Below are 25240 nucleotides of genomic sequence, written 5' to 3'. Positions count from 1 at the left end.
TTTAATGTTTAAAAATGTTGCAGATGAACTCAAAGTCGCCTATAACAACCTACAATGGATTTTTTTTTAACCCATTAGGAAGTATACCCTCTGTGATTCTGGTTTAAGTTTTAGCTTGTACAACTTCTAGGTGATATCAAATAACAAATTATACAATTGTATACTTCCTCACTTTTTTATCTAAAATGTCTGCTTAAAGCTTCAGGAGAAATTCCTTAGCTCCAATGTTTTACAGTTCCTCTCATCAATAGACTTCCCAAGATCCCATAACCACCATTGTTCCTACTGACTGCCCCAATGCCAACATTTTGATAATGCACAGAAGTAAAGGTTTAATGACCATTTTGGTGCACATCATGTTTCCTGCTCTCCATTTCTTCACTCCTTAAACATACAATCCAGGTCTATCACAACTTTCCTATTTCTGTAAGAGGAACTACCAGTTTCTGAATCAACAAAGCTCAAAATGCTGGCATTAACTTTAACCAATTTTATTTTTAATCATGTTTTAGCTCCCTTGCAATATACCATTTCTTTTTATATCCATTGCTTCCAGCATTAGGGAGATATTTATAACTTTATGTTCATATTACTGGTCTAGTTTTCTTGCCTTCATTTTCTCCTTCAGGTAATCTAGGCACCCACCTACCTAGCCATACATTCTGTCAATTATCTTTTGAGTATTCTCTGTATGCCATGAACTGTTCATGGAGAATGCAAAAGAGAATCATTTTGAACACTGCTGATATTTTCCTAAAACACCACTTTGGACATTAACTACTCTTCTCCAACATTCATCTTTGTCAAAATTATGTGATGCTCTCCCATTATCAAAATCTATTCTCACTACACTGGGGTTAATATCTTACCACATCCTGGTAGCTCCATCTTGCTCTCACTACCTCCTAATGTATATCACCCATCTCAAACTTGTATGACCATTGTTACCTAAACATACCAAATATACTGTCAAAGAGTTTCCTCCTTTCTCCTTTTCTAGCTTTTCTACTTCTGACATAAAGCCTTCTCTAACTAGTTCACTCAGTAATTACTCTGTCTCCTAAAGCCAATGGAAGTAATTCTTGAGGTAGAGGTAACGAAAGGGTGAACTATGGGTAGAACTCAGTCATGTGGGATGCCTTTTCAATTTAGTCGTTAATCCACCCACAAATGGTAATGCCACAGATGCATTGATAGGTACCATCAGTAGTATCTCTCTGGGAATTCTGGGGTTGAGAAAAGGCCAAGAACCACTGTCTTATAATATTTATTGCTTTTATCACTACCATGCTACATTACAAATACTATCTGGTATTATACTATTATAATAGTATCCATGCACCATTTCAAGTGCTGAGGTTACAATAATGAACATAGTAGTAAAAGTCTCTCCTCTCATGAAGCTTACATTTTACTAGGGAAATATAAAAAAATAAACATAAATTTAAAAAAAAAAACTACACATATGTTGAAGAGGGGATAAAAACAACAAAGAAAAATAAATCAAGATGGGGCATAGGGGATGACAGGATGAAGAGTTCTATTTTATAAGCAGTGGTCAAGAAAGACCTATGTGCCCTTTAAGCAGAAACCTGAAGGAAGAGAAAGCTTCAGCTTTGTGGGTGCTTGTATTAGTTATCTCCTGCTGCATAACAAGTTATCCCCAAACTCTGTGGCTCAAAACAACAGGCATTTATTATCCCACAGTTTCTAGGGATCAGGAACTTGGGAGTGGCTCAGCTAGAGGTTCTGGCTCAGAGTTTCTCAAGGTCGCAAAAGTTGTTGGCTGGGCTGAAGTCCTCTAAAGGCTGGAAAGAAGATTTAACACAAAGGGCACACCTCCTCATGGTTTCGGTTAGAAAAAAAAAAAATCCTACCTGCTATGATTCTACAGAATAAACATTAAGTTAAAATAACATCTATTTGATTTTACTTGGACCACATGACCTGTGTGCCCATAAAATGGGGCCAAAGGAAAATCAGATGCAACTATTTGATCTCTTTGTAATGAAATACTCTGCAGATCTATGAGGACGGTAGTCCTAATGTTTCAAGCTGTGTATATGTGACCATCTGACCCAGGAAATAACTCCAACATACAAGGTTTGTACTCCAACTAAACTCAGTTCTATATTCTGATCCGTATATCTGTTAAGCTAACACTGAGCATCAGACAATTTCTTTTCCTAATATAACTGTGGAAGAAATGATGGTTTTGATGGCATTTCATGACTATATCCTAGTTACCTATCTAAAAATATATGGTACTTAATATTTTAAAATGCCGGTTTAGGTCTTACCTACAAAATAAACATTTAGTTATACCCTAGAATAGATAGCTTCCTGCCAGCTTAAAATAGGTAGAGCTTATATTTGGAAAATGCTGTGATAAAACACACATTCATTATTACACCTTACAATAAACTGAGTTCACCAATGAGGAATTCTTCTCTGTGTTTTAGCAATATTCTGCTGCTATTTTCATTATTTGAAAACACAGCTACATTGGGTCAATCTTTTAATAAATGGGACATTCTACACATTCTAATTTATAATTATACCTACTCAGGTTAGAATTTGAGTTCATTTAAGAAGAATATAAAATATTTCAGAAAAAAATAAATTATGCATTCTAGGGAACTGATTCCAAATGTGGGCAATATTCATTTTGAATCATAGTAATGATTGTCAAGTGATGACAGTTTTAAGGCTAGATCTCAAAAAAGTTGGTAAGGAGATTCAAAGGTCTAGTTAAGTCAACTTACAACCTTTAGAATGATTATATATTCAAAAATTAATTTTGTCAAAGAACCACACTTGCCAGAACTACATTGCACAAGTTTTACATTAGCATATGGACACCATCTTAATGAATACTGAAGAACAAAGTGGTTGGTGATACTGAGTTCTGCATTATTCAGAACAGGATTTTTCTCTGGGGTGTACAAAATTTTGTACACATCATGACACCTTAGAAAGAAAGCTAGGTTAAAGCATTGGTAAGATAGGCAAATATACAGAAATACTATATAATTTATAATATACCAAAGAACTCATTCCAAAGAGAGAGCACGCCTTTTGTTTGATTTGGGGTAGTAATCAAATAAAACAATAAAAATATTTGTTATTACTTGAAAACCTCAAAAAACCAATATCTTGAATTCTTAGATGACTTTTTGCTCTGTTATCACCTCTAGAATAAAATCTACCATCATCTCTCACCCATAGTCTCCATTCTATCACTCCTCTCACCAAGCTTTATACACCTTACCACTGTAAAACCTTATATGGGAGGCATAGCCTCACCTGTATTTCCATTGCTTTCATTGTAGTGTGGTCCAGTAGCTCTTCTCATTGAGACCGTGGTGCCTTCAGGTCTGGTTTACCCTCAGTTCATTCTCCATGTTTCTACTCAGAGTGATCTTTCTAAGAATATACAATTGCTCAAGATAGTTTCCACTTAAAATCCTTCTGTGGCCACCTTCAGTTTTTAGATGGACACTAAACAGCCTCTTGTTAGGGCTCTTGCTTTCTTCTCCACTCTCAGCTCCTGTTACTTCTCCCACACACCCTTCCTTCTCAACGACCTGAACTACTTGCTGTTCTATCAATAGAACACGCTACACTATGTCACATATCCAGTCTTTCTCTTTGTGGTCATTTGGAAAGCCCATTGTCCCTTTTCTTCTGAGCAACCTCTCTCCTCTTCTCAAAGTGACCCTTGGCTAAGCTCATTTCTACTTCTCCTTCAAAACTCAGCTCTAGTACCACATTTTCTAGCTGCTGTCACTTCACTTATCATACTGCATTGTTACCATTCATTTATGAGTCTACCACCTCCACTTGAGGGTACATACTACATTTGCTTTCATGATTTCTATTCTAAGTATCCATCTCAGCTTCTGGCACATATTGAATGCTACTGAATCAATAAATTTATATGGAAACCATTGATAATTTTAGCTTTCTTGGTACAACTAAACTAAACTAAATGTACAAACTCTACATAACAAGGATTTCCTATGTGCTATAACAGAGGCTTTGGAAATTGGAGCTTGTTTGACATTAGGTACACCAGAGGAGAAAGATTTATATTTCCACTGGAGTTGGAACAAACTGATGGTAAAATGCAGTCTGGCAGAGGCTAGTAGTACTGAAAAGTAGGGAAAGATAGAACCTAGTATTTAGGGCCTGTGATAGCAGACAAAGCTAACAAATGGATACTCTAAGGAGGTTTAGCTAGGTGGTAAACAGGTCTGGCTTTTACCCAGAGGTGAGGTGATGGGCCACAAAGTGGAATGGCAACAAGCATTAGCAGAAAAGAGATTCTGATAGACTGACATAAATAAAAAGAAACTGGGTAGAAAGTCAACTAGTTTCAACAATCTGAAGGGAGTGATGAGGATCCAATCAAAGATTTGAAGTACCATAAATACAGTGATATGAAAATGGATTACATCAAATTGTGTTCTTATTTTCAAAGAAATTCGAGCATTGGACAAGATGAGCCTCAAGATCAGCCTCCAGTCACTGGTAGCGGTGTTGAAGGTAGGGATGTGGTCAGAGGAAGGAAGACAAGATTACCTGACTGCGTGAGTCAAACAAGCAAAGGAGGCAGGGCTCATCTGAAGCCTAATAGCTTGACTAGACCAGTCTGGTCCTGCCACCAGGCCCCACTATGGGTGATCCCAGGTAGCTGGGCAAGTCAGTTGGAAAACAGATTTTTTCTTGGTAGTAACATTCTTTTAAAAAACTTCTTATTTTAAAAAGTATATAATTATTTCTTCTTGTAGTATTCCTGGAAATTAGAAATTTTGTGGTAAGTAAATGTAAATAAAGTCAAAGAAAGACTTTTGACTTAAAAACATGTTATCGATAATATACTCACTAATACAATAAAGTTTGTGAACACCAACTACAAGCAAAGGATTTACAAGGCTGCGGACCCCTCTGATCGTCCATGACAAATCTGGGCAAAGGTTTGTGTTTTGCTGTGATCATTTTATCTTTGATTTACAATGCTTAGCACAGTGTCTGGCACAAAATACATGGTCAGTTAATGTTTGTGTAATAATTTGATTAAATTAATAAAGAGGGTAGTTTACATTATGTAGCACTATTGTGCAATAATAATAATATACTGTGTTTGCAGCTTACATTAAGTAAAGCTGAGTTCACTCAAATATCTAACTCTTAAAAGATAATTGCAAGTACCTGGTAGCTCATTAAACAGTAGCAGAACTGAACAACTATAAAGTAAATTTTATCACAGGTAGGAACATGTGAATGACTCTGATTACTGGTCAATAGTAAACGATGTTGAATGCAGGCATTTTCTCTTCCTCCTTTGGATCAGCAATGAGACTCACAGATCACTCATTCATGAATAGCAGTATGCACTTTGCATCTTCACGTAGCCAGTGTTTCACAAGTGTTTATATTACAAATGTATCCAATCATCTCTTTTTCTCTGGTGTGGTATTACCATGATTTTCAGCCAGACATGAGGTAAGAGTCTCCTTTATGGACTCAGGTTCTTTTATCAATTTTTTTTTAAATTAACAAAAATATTTCTTCCTTTCCAATGATATAGGATTATTTAAATGGTTAATATGTGCTCATAAGATCAAATGTATTCATTTTACACACAGAAAAAAGATTAATTTTATTTTTTAATGAATATGTAAACAACTTGATATAACTCAATTATGAATTACATGCACTAATTTCTCTGCCTTGATTTATTTCTCAACAGAAGTATGAAAACAAAAGTATCCACAAAATCTACAAGTTTCAAATGGAAACTTGCCTAAGTTTTGGACAATCTGTCTAATTACAAACACACAGGAATTAAAATCGTTAGAATGATTTGACTCAATCCCTGAAAATAACATGGCTCATAATTTCTGCAAGATGAGGATAAGGTGGGAGATTTTAATACTGGATAAAGTAAATGGCAAATTGAATTTTAATATTTACTATGGAATTCCCGATAAGCAACAATTTAGGAATTAAAGGTCACATTGGCTGCATTCATTTTAACTAGTCTCCTTTTATTTCCTCAAAGCTTCCTATTTTTCAATCACTCATGAAATTATTCATAACAGATTTAATGCAATGGACAGGAGTTATTTTCTCATTCTATACCTGACAAATATCTTCACAGCTCGTATACCATAGATGCCAACAGAGGAAGGGAAATGAAATGGGACTAGAGAAAATAAAATCAAAGAGCAAAGCTGTTAAATGAAACAGCACAGAGAAGTGAATGGTTCAGTTCATGAATATCTCAAAATCCCCTCCCCCTCTTACCTGATAGGTGCACCTTTAGCCTGTGCTGGTCTCAACAATACAGTTATTGTGGTGGCAGTTTCATTGAGAGAGGCATCAACTCCTTCATAGTCAGGTAAAGTTGGAGCTGATAAATGATTAATGAGGAAAAAAAGTTTTCAATCAATGAACAGAAATATATCATAGTTCAAGATGAATAAATGATCCTGACTAAGGGAAAAATCAATACTTAATATCTAAACTGTACCTTAACATATGCCACTGAGTGTTAACTCCAGGAATCTAAAGCAGCAGAAGATATGAAGCAAAGATTTGTTGTTGAAATTTAAATTATAATCTGGCAGCTTGTGACACACACTCCAAACATTTTGTGAAGATGTTTTAGCTTTTAGTGTCCTGAGATTGTGAAATCAGCATTGATGGGATGGGAGGAAGGTGTCAACAGCATAGGCCTGGCTGCACCTGGAGATGTGGAGATAGAAATGGCAGGAACCTAGGTAAAGGGCTGCCTGGGAGAGGTGGTGCTGCTTATGACCTAATGGTTGTGGAACGACCCAGCATTAGCCTGGACTGCTTTCACCCCTGTGGTCACAATAGAAACATATCTAGGAAGTATGTTGAATGGGAATGGGAACTTTAGCTGTTATTTACCATGAACTAGTGCATTAGTTGCCACATTCTTGAAAAGAAGAAACTTAAAATTTTTCAAAATATTTGACAATGCTTGGGGGTGAGAGGGCTTCCTAATCTTGAACTGGGTGAATAACCTCAAATGGCTTTTGATGCTTTCCATGCAGAAAGATGTTTAAGGGAGTATATGAACAGTGAAATGTGTGCATTAACAGAAAAATTGAGAACAAATAGTATTTAATAAAAATTTTAGAGTATTTCATTCAACATTTACTGAATATTTATTATGTGTCAAATTTTACGAGACATGCTATAAATATAAAAGCAAATGAAGTGTGGTTTTTGACATTTATAGAATTAAAAGTAGGGATTCACATTTATCAAGAGTGAGAGTCTTATAAAAAGCAAAAAAATTATAGCAAAATTTAGGTCACCAAAAGAGGGGACAGTTAATTAGCCAACACAGTGGTTCTCAAACTAGGGAGATCAGAAGCACCTGGAGGGTTTCTTAAAACACAGATCGCTGCCCCTCTCCCCTACAGTTTCTGATTCAGTAGGTCTGGGGAGAGGCCTGATAATGTACATTTCCAGGATATTTCCAGGTGATCTGGATGCTGGGGGACCACAGCTGTCTAAACTAGTGTTGGGGACCGGGAAGATGAAACAGAAGACTTTCACTGTTTAGGCAGTGCTTGAGCTGAATTTTAAGAGAAGAGTAGGGGCTTCCCTGGTGGCGCAGTGGTTGAGAGTCCGCCTGCTGATGCAGGGGACACGGGTTCATACCCCGGTCTGGGAGGATCCCACATGCCGCGGAGCGGCTGGGTCCATGAGCCATGGCCGCTGAGCCGGCGCGTCCGGAGCCTGTGCTCCGCAACGGGAGAGGCCACAGAAGTGAGAGGCCCGCGTACAGCAAAAAAAAAAAAAAAAAAAAAAAAAGAATAAAAACTCATCAGAAAGAGAATGCATGGAATAATATTCCAGAGAGAGGAAACAGAATATCTGAAGATATCATCACGTGAAAGGACACAGAGTGTTCTAACAGCTACAATTAGTTTGCTATGCCTGGAACTTTGGATTCATGGGTAGGAGTGGAGGATGGGAGGGGCCATAAAATGAAGGGTCATAAATGCTAATCATGCAAGGATGATTGGGCTTTATCATATTGGATATAATATACTTGATTTTGAAAAAAATTAAGGAAGAAATATATGTTGTACAAAGATGAATAGAAAAAAACACTGGAGCAAGGCAAGTCTAAAGGCAAGGATGCTGCTTCGAAAGATATGTCAATGATCTGCTTAAAATATGATCCAGATGGAAAGAAAGAAACAGTTTAGAAAGAGGCAAATTATCTGAGACTTATTTACAAGTAGAATCAACAGATACTATATAGGCATAATATGTATATGAGTATTATTTTATATGGGTGTATAATATATCATATGTGTATTATACATACACGCACACACACACATACATATAAACAATACTGCCAAGCATCATGCCTTCAATAACTTGATTTCACTTTAATTTAAGTTGCTTTTAAAATGCTGAAAGATAGAATTACTGGACTCAAGGGATAAATAACAATAAATTACCTTAAAAGTTCAAGTGAGCCTGAGAACCACACTAACCATAAATTTCATTAGCCTTAGCTTGATTACTATGTGTTCCCAAGATACAGTGATTGCAACGAAGTTTTAAAGTTCAAATCAAGTATCCATGTACATAGGTTGCTTCAAGTGAAACTGCAGTTAAATAACTCAAAGAAAATGCTAGGTGGGTGTTCTGGTCCTTGTAAGTTTTTTTACTCAATAAAAAAAAAACTGTGTCTGAACCACAATAAATTTTGGCTCTCAATAATGTTCATTTGTTCAGTGTTCTCAGTTTTATAAAGTTTATGTAAATTTTGTACATATCTCTGTTGAAGGATCTTATTTATAGCACTATTGCTAATTCTAAAGGGTAGGAAATATGTTTTATTATATCATCATATCACTAAGTCATATTTTCTAGTAAAATAATTTCAATAAATATTTAAATTGATGATTTAGAATTGTTCCATCAAGAAAAGAATTGGCAATTTTAATACCTTGCTATTTTCTAACATAATGAATACTATTTTAAAATTCTTTTTTATTAGACTATTAAGATATATCAAATGCTATGCAAAAGGAACCATAACTCATATTGGAATAATTTTTTCCATGACATAAATTTTTAAAGTTTTATATTATATTCAAAATTTCCAAATAAAATTTTAGACTTAAAGAAATTAGAGTATGTGGTTTCTTTCTGATTCAAATTATATAATTTCAGAAGAATAGTAGAGATTTTTTAATGATGTATTATGATATACCACCAATATACGCTATGTAGAACTATAATAAAAATGAACATGAAGGAACAAAAAGAATTTACAAATTCAAAATTAGTATTTTAATATGTTAAGTGGTTGACCCTTTAAAACATTTATTTTTCAAATTTAACTTTTCATTTACATAAGTAACATATATCCGTTTTAGTAATCTTAAATAAATAAGATAAAATATTAATACACATACACTGGGGTAGATATAGGGCATATTACAAAGTTAATTCCTAGCAAACTATGGAATTGTGAACATAACATAATGTGAAATTTAATTGTATTTGTTAATCAACCTAAAATTCTCCTGCACATTACCATTCTGAAATTTAGATGAATTTATGTGAGATCTCTAAGAGAAAGAAAAGTTCATATTTGTTTGTCATAAAATTATCAGAATGTCAGGGAAAAATGGAACAGAGAGACAAAGTATGTAGTACTGCAAGGATCTTCTACCATGCTTTTGATAAAATCCATTTACAGTAAAGATCAGATACCATAATAATTACCAACTCCTCAAACGTATAATAGGTTTTTAATATGAACTTTCATAATGAACTTTTAAAAATTTCTAATTAAGATATAATATAGTCTTTAAAAAGACCTTTGTCAATTAAAAAATGACAGATTTTGAGATTTGGGGGGTTTGGACATATAACAAATAATCTGTAAAATCTGTATTGAAGGCACTTTAAAGTGCCTTCAATCATGACTAATTATATTAAAGATTCAATAAATGAGGTAAATTACACTCAGTATATATGTGATTCTCTAGGACATGCTATTACAAACCAATTCTGTTTGCCCTGTATTCATTTGCATACCTGAGATATTGGTGGTCACATTGATGGCTGTGGCTGGCCCAAAGCCTTTGACTGTGCTGGCTCTTATGAAAAACTGGTAGGTGGTTCCAGGATGGAGATGCATGAAGACATGGTGTGTACTGTTCCATAAATTTGATACAGTCTGGGGAGGTCCAGCCACTGGAACTGCAGGATCAAATGATCTTATGCTGCTGTAACTGACCTGTTTTAAGAAATATATTTCCTATTACATATCCAATATAAGTCATAATACATTCTAAATAAACCCCCTTGAGTAAGATAGCATTCAAGGGCATCTGTGTGGAATGAATCACATTTTTTTCACTTCTTTTCCTTCTCTTTTTGATATGGTTATTTCACTGTCATTCTGTATCTATTGTCTGTCTGGCTGTCTCTCTATTTATTTACCTATTCATCCACAGATAAACCTAGAGTTATCTGACTGGATCAATATACATCTATTTTCTTCCATCAAAAGATAAATGAATATACTTAAATATGAATATATATCTATATATAATCTTATGGACATATATAATATAATGCATATGAAACCCAGAAAGTCCCACCAAAACTGCATCAAGAAGAAATAGATAATTTGAACAGACCAATCACTAGAAGTGAAATAGAATAGTGTAATAAACTCTCTGCAAACAGAACTCCCCATTCCTGTGATGTACTCTGTTGCCACTAGAAAGTAAGTGTTTTATGCTATAATCAACACTGATTTCCCAGGAACAGAAGTACACATTTGTGCAATTAAAATGATGCTTTCCTTTCTTCTTTTCAGGTTCTCATATTTAAAAATAAGATAATGATTTATATTCAAAGTTGAGATGAAGCTCTGTAATAGTCAGGTTTATGATATATTTTGCTTTTCAGGTGTTTCTCCCCTACTCTGAAACAACTGACATTGAATGGCCTCTCCTAAATCAGTGTGAAATATGAGTTTCTTAATTTTATAAAAATTTATTCTTTACAATCACCAGTAAGTCTGTTTGACAAGGCCCATCCTACTTCTCTAAAACAACAACATTTACTTAAGAATTTGAAAACTCTAGGTGCCATACAACATTTGTTTTGATGCTTAATTTTGGAATCAAGGAATTTATAAATTAAAACAGAGAAGAACTAACATTGATTTTAATTCCCAATTCTCACTTATTTCTTTTCCATTATTTTTCGCTAACATTTTCTTTTACTCTCCCCTTCAATCCATATTTCAATAAACTTCCTTATTCTCCCAGTACCTCATATTGAGTGATGATTCCATTTGGATCCAAAGGTTCCTTCCAGTTCAAGAAGATCTTATTTTCAAAGGATGTTCCTTGAAGAGAATTGACTGGTACAGGGCCAGGCACTACAAATAAATACATTTTTGGTTACAAGGATCCTTATATCAGAAACAGAAAAAGTAAACATATAAGCTAAACAGGTTAAAAGTAAATAAAATAAATAAAAATATGTCCTTAAAAAAGAAAATAAGCTGTATGGCAAGTTTTTAATACATGGGAATACATGGGAATTCAAAGTAAATCAATCTATAAGCTTCTAATGCAGATTATGTACAACTGCAAAGTTATTTTTATTCAGAAGAATATTCTATCACCTTAGAGAGCTGAATAAATTGTGTAGTCTAGTTTTCTCTGTTGTATACCTCTAATGACATGAAGATCTCCTTTGTAATTTGTTTCAAGAACACAGCTTTCCCTGAAAGATTTCCCTGAAAGATTTTTTGAAGATTATTATAAGTTCCTAAAGTGTCTCCATAACAATGTTTATACAATAATAAATTATAATAATAATTAAAACTCCTTAGACTCAAAAGCCAAACTATATAGTACTGAATTGAAATGTTCATTAACAGTCAATCTGACTTTTATAGCTATATTTATTACATTTCTATAACTTAAAAAGAGAGCATTGATTATTACAATTTTTAAAAAACTCCTTAAGATGAATAGGTTCTAAAGTCATTGCTTCAGTCTTTCGAATGAAATTCCCTTTTTCAAAGCTAAGAATCAAACCATTTTATAACACCGGACTTCTTTAGAACTCAACTATCAACATAACTGGTTTTGAAGTGTCCCCAGGTATGACAAGATTTGAGAAACCATTCCAGTCCTTATTTGCAAATGCCATATAACCCAGTGGCAGCAATGAATGATGTGTCAGTTTCTATAGACAAAATACAAGATACGAGATACTTTTGCTATTGTGTATTTTCCTTTTATATATTTTATTTAAATATTCGGTTGCTATTTATTTACATAAATATCCAGTTTCTTGTTCTCATAATTCTTAAAAATATAACCTATCTATCCTACTTTGCTTAAAAATATGCTTTCTCTTGAAAATATCAACCCAATATTGGGCAAATATGTTTTTTAATTAATATTTTTCCATAATCTAACGTTTCAGTGAACTTTACACATGATATTATCTAGAAATGTAGTTTCAGAGTACACAGCAATTTTGTGAGGACTGAAATAAATTAAAAATCACTGGATCAAAGTAAATGCATTGCAATGTGGCCAGCAGCATCAAGAAATTCTGAATGATATGTCAAAAGAGTAAGATTTATTTCAATCTACAAGCAGACGATGAATGATGTTATGACCTCTGGGAGAGCCAACATAATTTGGCATATTAATAATTAATTCATAAAGGAAAAAAAACACAATAAACAGAAAAGATGCCAGGACTAAACTCCAGAAGATATATTCATGCATCTAACAGCTGAGGGCTTGGGGAAAAGTTAACCTAAGGCATCCACTCCCCTCGACCCCCAGGTCCACAGTATTGGCACAGGCTATGCAGTTATCGAGGCAGAGGGGCCGTGATGGCCCCTGTGTGTAATCTGTGGCATCTGCTGAGGCTACCATGGGCCTTGGTTTGTTTCCTAAGAGAATACCTGTTGTTTCCATTCCACTCAAATGACATAAGCTTACAATTGTAGTTATTTGCCTCTCCACACCTCTCATAGAGGGTGGCTGTTGGGGGGAGGAGGAAGTAAAGCCTCAACTAGTGAGTAAATGTTTATTTGATGGTATTATAATTACTACCCATGTTCACCAAACACGATTTGGTCAAAAAAATAATATGAAATGGCATGGATATGTTTCAAATTGTTCACAAATAAGGATAGGTTTTTTAAAATTTTATTATTTGAAAGCTATAGGTGGTATTTTATTTTATTCTATTATTTTATTCTATTCTATTTTATTTTTTGGCTGCATTGTATGGCATGCAGGATCTTAGTTCCCTAACCAGGGATCAAACCTGTGCCCTATGCATTGGAAGTGCGGACTCTTAACCACTGGACCGCCAGGGAAGTCCCAAGGATAGTTTTAAATGTTTGTAAATTCTACATTGAGAGAAGGGTAGAAATGGAAAGTAGCCTTCCTGGAATTTGTGTATTTCTCTGCTCTTCTTATACATGTTCTACTTTGTCAACAGGATTCACTTCATATACTTATGGAAAAGTTTGTGGGAAAATTATAGCCAAGAGAGTTCCACACTACTGATCTTGCACTGAGACCAGCATAGTGAATGAGAGAAAGAATTACACTTAGGTGAACTACAAAACACACACATAAAACATATGGAGGAAAGGAGTGAGGGCACAGACAAACTATGTTCAATAATTTTCTACAGACAACCTGTATTCAATAATTTTCTATGATGGAAGGAAGACAATTCTTTATACAGACAGCTATATGTACATATGATTTGTGCAAATACAACATGAAGTTACTAAGTTCATCATCATGGCAGTCTTCATAGTGCAGGAAATGTCCTCTCACATTTCCAAATCAACAAATTTTAATGAAGACAGAATGCTGACTTTTATTCCCCTACTTATAATTTATTGGAGAGCTGTTTCAGCTAAATTTTTTTTTTTTTGCACATAAAAAAGTCCCTAAAAATATAACTCTCGAAGTGGAAGAGAGGAAAATGAAATGTGGGTGGGGCAAGATTATATTAAATAAGCTTTACAGCCTTTAAAATATAATAAATGTACATTTAAAAATAGCTTTGTATTAGTCAAAAAATGTCCCCAAACCAGGCTTTTCTGCTGAGCTAACTTCACAATATTGATTTTTATGAATGCTAGAATAAAAAGTGAAAACAAAATCTCTTACACAAAATTCTACCCGTGCATTAAAAAATGCATGCAATAAATGAAATATAAATTCTACCTTAAGGTTCTGGTGGGAAATCATTCTAGCTTTGCTCTCATGGTTTATGGATGTACCCAGAGTTCTTTTCATGAAATTATATTCTTTTATTAGATGGCTGATAATTTATTATTTTTCTATGTATATGGGGCAGCAATAACTTAGCAAGACTGACTTAATTAGATCATCATAATCCATCGATCTTCCAACAATAGATTATGATTTAGATATTCTGTCACCCCCCCAATTCAGGAACATTGAGACACATCAAGTACTCTATGTAGAAGCGGAGTTTATAATGAGCAGATTTGGAGCCTGAATTATTTGCGAATACTTCATAGAAAGCTTGTACTTCAATCATTTAGTCTTATATATAAAGCAAAAAATTAAAAAACCCTTACAGTAGAAGGAATTACTTTGTGACTGTACTATCATGAAATAATAACATGCACCTCAATATCATTACAAAAAATAAAAAAATTCTTCAAAACAGAGGTTAAAATAAAACAAAAGTAAGAAATATTATTGAAATTAGACCGAATAGTTAATGCCATTTTACTTTTACAAAACTATTTCTAGATGAAATAAATAACACAGTCATGAGTTTGATAAATTTTAAGACATAATTTAAATTTCCATAGCAATTCACTTCCTGATTAGTAATCTAGTCATATGTGTACCCAAAAATACATTAAAAAATTTAATGCAATATGAAAAAAGATTATATAAGCCTGACTGCATTCTTTGGTTTGTGGAAAGAAAAGCAGACTAAAAACTCATACCAAAGAATACCATCAAAATGAATTATATTGTTAGAGAATGACTGACTGAAGAACCACAAAACTCACATAACTGAGACTAACATTACCAATTAAGAAATCATGTTTTTTCATATATACGGAATCTAAAAAAAAAAAGGTTTTGAAGAACCTAGGGGCAGGACAGGAATAAAGATGTAGATGTAGAGAATGGACTTGAGGACACGGGGAGTGGGAAGCGTAAGCTGGGACGAAGTGAGAGAGTGGCATGGACGTATATACACTACCAAATGTAAAACAGATAGCTAGTGGGAAGCAGCCGCATAGCACAGGGAGATCAGCTCGGTGCTTTGTGACCACCTAGAGGGGTGGGATAGGGAGGGTGGGAGGGAGATGCAAGAAGGAGGGGATATGGGGATATATGTATATGTATAGCTGATTCACTTGGTTATAAAGCAGAAACTAACACACCATTGTAAAGCAATTATACTCCAATAAAGATAAAAAAAAAGAAATCGTTTTTTTTTTCAATTTTAAGTGCAGGCAATAAAATGTGAGTACATTCTTATTACTAAAATCACGGATTATAAAATGTATAGTGTACAATGAACAAATGTACAAACTTAAAAGCTTTTGTACAGCAAAGGAAACCATCAACAAAACTAAAAGACAACCTGCAGAATGGGAGAAAATATATGCAAACAATGTGACTGACAAGGGGTTAATACCCAAATATACAAACTGCTTGTACAACTGAATGTCAAAAAAACCCAAACAACCCAATCAAAAAATGGGCAGACAACCTAAATAGACATTTTTCCAAAGAAGACATACATATGGGCAACAGGCACAGGAAAAGATGGTCAATAACCTAATTTAGAGAAATGCAAATCAAACCCACAATGACGTATCACCTCACACTGGTCAGAATGGCCATCACCAAAAAGTCTGCAAATAATAAATGTTGGAGAGGGTGTGGAGAAAAGGGAATATCTGCACACCGTTGGCTGGAATGTAAACTGGGGCAGCCACTATGGAGAACAGTATGGAGGTTCCTTAAAAAACTAAAAATAGAGCTACCATATGATCCATCAATCCCACTTCTGGGTATATATCCAGAAAAGACAAAAACTCTAATAATTCAAAACGATACATGCACTCCGATGCTCATAGCAGCACTATTTACAATAGTCAAGACGTGGAAACAACCCAAGTACCCATAAACATACAATTGGCTTAAGAAGATGTGGTATATATATACACAATGAAATATTACTAAATCATAAAAAAGAATGAAATGTTGCCATTTGCAGCAACATGCATGGATCTAGAGAATCCTACACTTACTGATCTAAGTCAGACAGACACATACTATGTGGTATCACTTACATGTGGAACCTAAAAACAATGCAAATGAATCTATATACAAAACAGAAACAGACTTACAGACACAGAAAACAAACTCATGGTTACCAAAGGGGAGATGGCGGGAGGGAGGGATAAAGTAGGAGTATGGGATTAATGGATATGAACTACTATACATAAAATAGATAAGCCACAAGTATTTACTGTATTGCACAGGGAATTAAATTCAAGATCTTGAAACAAACTATAATGGAATATAATCTGAAAAAAAAATAACTGAATCACTTTGCTGTGCACCTGAAACTAACACAATTTATAAATCAACTATACTTAAAAATGTCTAGTATAATATAGACATAATATTTATCCCACTTTATAAAATGAGACAGAGATTTTTCAGAGCTTTTGAATCCATGCTTAGACTTCCCATTTTGATACTCTACCTATGAAACAACTACACTCAACCACTGTTTCTTTCATAAGCATGTGTTGTGTGTGTGTTGTGTATGTGTGGGGGGACAGGGGGGTAATACGAGTGTTTGTGTGTTTATGTATAAAAGCAGGGTTTGTTCTTTAAAATGTTGTTAATGTTTTGATTAAGTGCAAGTTCAAACATGATAGCTGAGGTGACTGTGTTTTATTGAATCAAAGATGACAAAAATACATTTATCATGAATAAGTCTTAGGTTTATTCTTTGAAATTTTATGAATATGCATAATTTTAGGACAATATTGTTTCCTTGAAAATCTGAGCTAAATGAGGTTAAAAGGCTTTCACTTCCCTTTAATACAACAAAAAAAACAGAACAATCCAAGATCATTTCCATTTCTCAGAGTGAGAAAGCTTGAAGTAACAAGGAGAATTTCTAGAAACTATGGAATATTGACCCATTTTATGGCAATCTCATACTTGGTAGGCATCAAAATATACATCTGAGCCTAAAGTTCAGAACTCAAGGGAAATTGGGAACACTCAGGTATCAAATACATCCTGTTTTCTGAAACCCAAATAAAAATGTAGATGGGGGCTTTCCTGGTGGCGCAGTGGTTGAGAGTCCACCTGCCGATGCAGGGGACACGGGTTCGTGCCCCGGTCCGGGAAGATCCCACATGCCGCGGAGCGGCTGGGCCCGTGAGCCATGGCCACTGAGCCTGCGTGTCCAGAGCCTGTGCTCCACAACGGGAGAGGCCACAACAGTGAGAGGCCCGCATATCGCAAAAAAAAAAAAAAAAAAAAAAAATTGTAGATGGAACCTTAGAGATCATTTAATTTAACCTTTTCATATAGAGTTGAGAAATAGAGAACTAGAGGTGTGAAAGGATTTGCTAAGATTACAGAGTTATTAGAGCCAGGACTGAAAACTCATGATTCCTGACTCCCAGTTCGGTTTTGCCTCAATTCACTATATAGCACACTTTTTCCCCCTGCACGCTTTCATTCATAAAAGGAAATACTGCAAATGAAATGTCTTACATTGGAAGAATACAGTGTTATTATTAATCATTTTTGTCTCGGATACATTTTTTTTAAATCAGAATATGTATTCAAATTCACATTAATGGCATACTATAGTATGTGTATGTAATTTATAATATTAATATAACTGTTTCTTCCTATTATTCAATAATTTAGAAGTAATACACACAAAGAAATTGGGCAAGTTATAATTCAATTACTTGGGTGGTAAAAAGATGGATAAAAGATGATAGCTTGCCAATATCTGATAAGGACCTTTATTTAGACTTAAACATATAAACTTTGACCTTCTTTTATTTTTATAATTACATAAAACTATCTAAAAATGAACAGAATAGGTAAACAATGTTGCTTTCAAATCTAAAGGAAATGAAAGCTATTACTACTGATCTGTAAAATGCAAAAAACTAAAATTTTAACTAAGTGCATTTCACCAATAGGTAATCGATGTAGTGCCACAAATGGTGAAAATTATTTTTGAACATTTGATAAAAACTTTAGACTTTTAGTGTAGTTGCTACTTTTCTAATATTGTATAAAAATGGAAAACAATAAAGGAATCGTTCATTTAGTATTTGATGCTACCCTGAAGAATATTAAGGTTTTTGTTAAAGGCAAATCCTTTCCAAAGTTAACTCTGTTAAAAGTATTTAGCAGATTTCGGAATCCAATTCAATTTTGGGGACTCTAGGCAAAACTGTAAGCAAGTACATAATTCTTGTCATATAATTCCCCCCTTTAAAAGTAAGGAAGTATGAGCATACCATCCTCATCAGTTTGAATAATCGTCTCTTCACTCTCCTTCCTGCCTTCTGGATTGGTTAGGATCATCTTGAGGCTGACGTTTGTATAAGGTGGCAGATGGTTCACAACATGCTGAGGGGCTTTGGGGTCCATGTCCAAACAGTCTGCCTTGCTCTCATTGTGACCACGGAAGTAATGGTAGCAGATAGTGACATTAAAAGTGTGGCAACGAGTGATGTTGTAACCCAGGGATTCCCAGTCCACAGCAATGCGTCTTGCCTGTATCTCGGCAATCTTTAAAGTCTTTGGGGTTCGCATAGGCTCTGAAAAATAAATCAAAGACACAGATAGCTGTCAACTTTACCATGAATAATCTTGAAAAAATTTAACACTGAGCATGACATAGCATGTGTAAACCTAGGAAAATCTGGAAGTCATCGTTTATTCTCATTTTCTTTATTACTCATGATCTTATTCTTAAAGGTTTCTGTTAGGGCTATGATTTACCAATGGGAAGAGAAATGGGAAGTAAAATGTCCACAATCCATAGTACTCAGGAACATGGCAGAAAAATAAAAACTTGAAAATGTGGCCACAATGCTTTTATAGTTGTTTCTGTTGTTACTGCCCTATTCCCCATCTTTCTTTGGTCATTATTGAGCAAGTGAATTAGCTAATACATCATAATGGATAAGAGTCAACATGTTCTGCTCTCTGATTTGTCATGTCACCAAGCTATGCTGTATACTAATTAGTCTAATCGTAACACTAAACTACCACTTACAAAAATGATGCAGATATTAATTAACATTTATTATTTCAGTAATGATGTTGTTCATCAAAGCAGAAAAATATCTGAGAAAAATTGCAAGAACACATGTGGATATTCACATTGTCATCTATCCTTCTTGATCTCTTTTTGTCTTTCTCTAGGAACTGCTCAGGTCTGACAATCCATCCAGTGTCACCGAAACCAAACTGGGAAGTGAATTTCCATTCAACTGGAAAATGCTGGCAGAACTAAACACTCTGAAGACTGGAATCCATCCATCACTGCTTCCCAAGTGTATACTTTTCTCATGCAAGACTAACTTTAATCATCTAACTTAATCAAAATAATTACCCTGTGAAAGTCATGGCCATGGCAAAGTCTACACAGTAAACAAACCAATACACAGCAAAACTTTAATACATTGATTTGACAAAGAGATTAAAGTCAAGGTCAAGGTTGAGGCCTTGTTGGTGCCTCCATTAACTCACTAGGGATTGTTAGTGCTCATGAAAAATAGAAATCAGTAGGGAAAAAGTGAAGAAAAATAAGTAATACAAAAAGCCCAATATGGGTGTTTTTATAAATTTTCATTTTTGAGATTAAAATCTTAGTTGTGTAAAAATAATCAGCATGGCACACAGATGGCAAACCCAAATTGGGATTCCAGTTCAATATATTTAATGTGAAATCTGAAGTACACTTTTGTGGCCATTTAATTTAAAACCTCAAAACTATATAAAAAAAAATATATGCAAATTAATCTTTGGTAGAATCCAAAGTTTAGGTTTTAAATTCTGTCTGATCTTCTGATTGTTTACAATATCCAGTCCCCCTATTTTACCGCTTTTGTTTCAGTGTTAAGTAGGCTGGAAGAAAGATGTGGTCTTTTAATCATTTAAAAAAATCTCTTTCTATGTCTAGCACTATGTTATCATTTTCCCCGCCAGGCACAAGAGTGAGATGATGACATTTTCCTTTCCATCTAGTTAGAGTAAAAACACAGTGTTTGGCATCACTGTCCACAAACTGGCCAGGCACTTATAGGCAGGATCATCCAAAAACTTCCCAGATAAATTGTGACTTTGCTGCCTGTTAGGTAGCAATCAGATACAACTGAGTGGCCACATTGCAGTTAGTCCATACATTGTTCTAAAAGTGTCTAGATTGAGAAATTTCTCCAGAAAATACCTGATGCATATGAATGCAAATATCCCATACAACAATAAGAGAAAACACCAATAAATATTTATCCCTCTGCTTTAATTTTTTTTAGGTCTAGTAGTCATATACCTGTTTTCATACACCCTTCATTTTGAACCTGACATCTTATTCCTTTATAAACTTCTCTTTTTCTGAGTGATCATTCTCTTTCATACATCTTTTCATTTTATACCACTATTCAATTTGCACTTACCCTGCATACTAATACAACTTTAAAAGACTAAGAAAAGCATAAAGAAATTGAAGAAGACATAAATGAAAGATACTCAGCACTCATGGATTGGAAAAATCAATATTGTTAAAATGGCCATACTACTGAAAGCATCTACAGATTCAGTGCAATCCCAATCAAAGTTCCAATGGCATTTTTTTTGAAGAAATAAAACAAATAATCCTAAAATTTGTATGAAACCACAAAAAAACTCCAAATAGCCAAGGTAATCTTGAGAAAAAAGAACAAAGCTGGAGGCATCACGCTCTCTGATTTCAAACTATATTACAAAGTTAAAATAATTAAAACGATATGATATTTGTACTAAAACAGACACATAGATGAATGGAACAGAATAGAGAGCGCAGAAATAAATGCTCACATATCTGGTCAATTAACTTATGACAAAGGAGTCAAGAATATACAATGGGGAAAGAACTATCTCTTCATTTAATGGTGTTGGGAAAACTGGACAGTCATATGCAAAACAGTGAAACACAACCACTGTCTTACACCATATACAAAAATTAACTCAAAATGGATTAAAGACCTGAAAGTAAGACCTGAAACCATAAAACTCCTGAAAAGAAAAAAGGTGGTAAGCTCCTTGACACAGGTCTAGGCCATGATTTTTTTGAATCTGACACCAAAAGCAAAGGCAACAAAAGCAAAAATAAATAAGTGGGACTACATCATACTAAAAAGCTTCTGCACAGCAAAGGAAACCATCAACAAAATGAAAAGGTAACCTACTGAATGGAAGAAAATATTTGCAAATCATATATCTGATAAGTAGTTAATATCCAAAATATATAAAGAACTCCTACAACTCAATAGCAAAAAAATCCAAACAAGCTGATTAAAAAATGGGCACAAGATCCAAATAGACATTTTCCCAAAGAAGACATACAGACGGTCAACAGGTACATGAAAAGATGTTCAACGTCAGTAATCATCAGGGAAATGCAAACCAAAAGTACAAGATATTGCCTCACACCTCTCAAAATGGCTGTCATCAAAAAGACAAGAAATAACAAGTGTTGGTGAGGATGTGGAGAAAAGGGATCCCTTGTGCACTGTTGGGAATATAAATTGGCGCAGCCACTATGGAAAACAGTATTAAGGTTCCTCAATTAAAAACAGAACTACCATATGATTCAGCAATTCCACTTCGGGGTATTTATCTGCAGAAAATAAAAACACTAACTGAAAAGATATATGCATCCCCATGTTCACTGCAGCACTATTTACAAGGAAACAACACAAGTGTCCATCAAGGGATGAATGAGTAAAGAAAATGTGTTTACATATACATATCTATGCGTATATACCATGGAGTATTATTAAGCCATGAAAAAGAGCAAAATCTTGACATTTGCAGCAAATGTCTTCCAGGGTATTATGCTAAATGAAATAAATCAGACAGAGAAAGACAATACCATATAATCTCTCTTATGTGTGGGGTCTTAAAAACAAAAACAAAAATTAACAAAAAAAACAAGATCATAGATCAGTTAGAGAGAACAGATTGGCAGTTGCCAGAAGTAGGGGATGAGGGGTCAGAGAAATAAGTAAAGGGGGTATAATGTATTAAAAAATAAAATGAAATAAAAATTTAAAAAGAATCTGTTTTACAGATGTATGACACAACTTCATTGGTAGGAGTGGAGGAAAATTTTACCTTAGTAACTTTGGCAATGAGTAGAAACTACAAGACCAATAAAACCCCAAAAGACAGAACAAAAAAGTGGATATTCATAGGAATGGTTTAAAGTTTACACATGACTTTAGTCATCACAGAGGGACTATATTTCTGAACAGCAAATTTAGAGGCCTCTTTTAAAAAAAAGAAATTAAAAAAAAGTGTACACATGAATGTGAAAAAAAGTGGAAATGCAAAATGGTAAAGAAAAAAAACCTACTTAACACTTCATGTACTAAAAGCCTCTACAATTTGCCTGTCAAATTACTGACTACATATTTACATTTTCTCCCAAACTAATAATAAAATAATTTTAAAAATTAATTTCTCTATTTATAAAGTTAAATAATTATAAAAATAAATAGAAATTTTCTTCTCCTAGCTAATCTCATTATATCCAATTTCTTTTGCCTTTTGGCTTCCTTTATTCACCCTTTTATGGAGCACTGAAAATAGGGAATATATGTGCTATTCAATTTCTGCTCAGCTGCTGCAGCTAGCTGACTGCCTGTTAGAACTGCTTGACATTCTGAATAGCCCTAGAGCAAGTCAAAGTTTGGAGGAACTTAGTGTTTCTCTAGGCTTAGAAGAGCCAGAAGAGATGTAAATGTGTGCATACTGAGGGACTCGCTGTCGAAAGCAGAAGTAACTCACTACCCCCACTCTTTTTATTCTCATATTTGAAATTTAAAAAAAAAAAAGTAAAATAAAAGCATACCCAGACACTGTGAAAGACACAATAGCTCTACATCCTCAATTATTCATTTTTAAGAGTTGACAAAAGATATATTTATTATGTATTGGTAGTATGTAAAAAAATACATAGAGTTCACTTTGAGTGAGAATTCTGTTTTGGTGTATTTAAATGCTGCTAACTTTGACACTAATATAAATTAGACTTTAAAACTCTAATTTAAAATCTGGAAAAGGTAGCTTTAGAAATCCTATACGTATGTGCATAAACCACAATCATAATATCAGTTGCCCACACTTTATTAACTGGTAAAAAACCAAAGATTTGTGAAAAGAAATAGCTTTTTAATAGGCAAAGAATCTTTCTACAAGGTCAATATGGTATTTAACATCTATATTTTTCACAAAGGCTTGAAGAAATGCTGCAAAATGAATTGTTATTACTAAAATAGTGACTTAAAATATAATCTTACTGCCATCTAGGGCAATATTCAGAAACCAACATACAACAAAGTAAACACACACACACACGTATGCAGAAACACATCTAAAGTCAAAATTCAATTATTTTGAGCTCTAAGGCATCTGCAGTAATTCAGAGGAAGTCACTGTCTAATTACAGTTATTTAATTGACATGCGCTCTATTTTTTTCCAGTTTTTATTGAGGTTGGATATTCTCAGCTGTATTTTCATCTATGTTATAATCACATATATGTATCCATGCATGTACATCTATGTATATATTCACATATACATATATAAGCACATACACATACATACACGCATACAATAGGCACTCTGCTATGCAACACCTCTGAAGTCTGTTAGCTCTGACATGGGCTGACCACCACGTATACATAGATTTTTAAAAATCAGGATATAAACAGCAGGGACTTGAGACTGTTCTACTACTATGAAATCCATTCGAAGAAAATTCTATCAGAATTCGACAAGAAAATTAACTAAATTCCTCAACCTGATCCATTAGTCTTGTGCCTCACCAATAATTGTGTTGTATTTCTGAGATATGAATGCATAAGTAAAAATTTAAACTTTTAAAATTGGAATAATTAACTTTTGTAGAATAAACGGAAGTAGAAGGATATTGCTCAGGACTCACTATGTTATATAAAGCTGGGCATAAGTGCTGTTTTAAGGATTAAATAATTTAAAGAAATGACCTAGTGTGGTGAATGGCACATAGAGGCGTCACAGTAAACAGTATTTATAACAACATAGGTCACCACAATGATGATAAAACAATGGGGATCACATTCATCAATGCACTACTTGTCAGGTGGTTTGAAATTTACTAAATGTTCTTTCTTCTTCCCAATTTTTTACTTTCCATTTTCAAATTTTTGTTAGGTATTCCATACATGTGTTTATAAAACAGTTCTCTTTCCTTCTGTCTCATTTTGCTTTTCTAGTAAAAGGAAATTTGGGAGAGAAACAAGGAATTGGAAAAAGTTGTGGGGCAAAATTCTGGCAGAAACTTGGGAATAAATATAGCAAGGGAGTGACCTTCATGCAGCAAAGGATCATATTAAAATATTCTGAACAAGTAATCCATCTATTGTGAAACAAAAATAGATTGCCTATTATATAAAGTGTATGATACCAGACACTGTGGAGGATTCTAAAGTGAATAAAACAATAATAGACCTCAAGGAGCTTAACATTTATTCAGTAAAGATGATAAGCTAAGAAAAAAAATTAAAGCAGTATGATATAAATGGTATATGAATGGAATAAAATACTATAGGAATTCAAGAGAGAGAAACAACTTCCACCTGTCAAATGGAAGAGATATTTGCATTTGGTCTCAATGGGTAAGGCAGGAAGATCTATAGACATAACTTGGATAAATAATAAAAATGCAGAGGAAACAAGATGAATAAATACAAACACAATTGGAAAAAATATGTAATCCCATTTGGTTGCTGTACAAGTTATCTAATAGGAGGTTATATCGGAAAAATTGGTTGGGAAAAGATTGGAA

At 34.1% G+C, this 25240-nt stretch overlaps 1 protein-coding gene across 13 annotated transcripts in view; it reads right to left on the bottom strand.

Moving 5' to 3' along the window:
* The window catches only part of PTPRK (protein tyrosine phosphatase receptor type K), a 566337-nt gene that overhangs the window by 98268 nt on the left and 442829 nt on the right, over positions 1-25240 (bottom strand). For all 13 annotated transcript variants that reach the window (XM_067702150.1, XM_067702139.1, XM_067702144.1 and 10 more), the window contains exons 8-11: positions 18659-18961; positions 11364-11473; positions 10114-10315; positions 6313-6418 (exon numbers count right to left, since the gene is read on the bottom strand). In XM_067702150.1, coding sequence (XP_067558251.1) covers positions 6313-6418; positions 10114-10315; positions 11364-11473; positions 18659-18961 — 721 coding nt within the window. The remainder of the gene's footprint in view (positions 1-6312; positions 6419-10113; positions 10316-11363; positions 11474-18658; positions 18962-25240) is intronic.

Source organism: Pseudorca crassidens, chromosome 13 (assembly GCF_039906515.1).
Source record: "Pseudorca crassidens isolate mPseCra1 chromosome 13, mPseCra1.hap1, whole genome shotgun sequence".
NCBI lineage: Eukaryota > Metazoa > Chordata > Mammalia > Artiodactyla > Delphinidae > Pseudorca > Pseudorca crassidens.
Note: the sequence above shows the minus strand (reverse complement) of the source record. Positions and strands in the feature narration are given on the sequence as shown.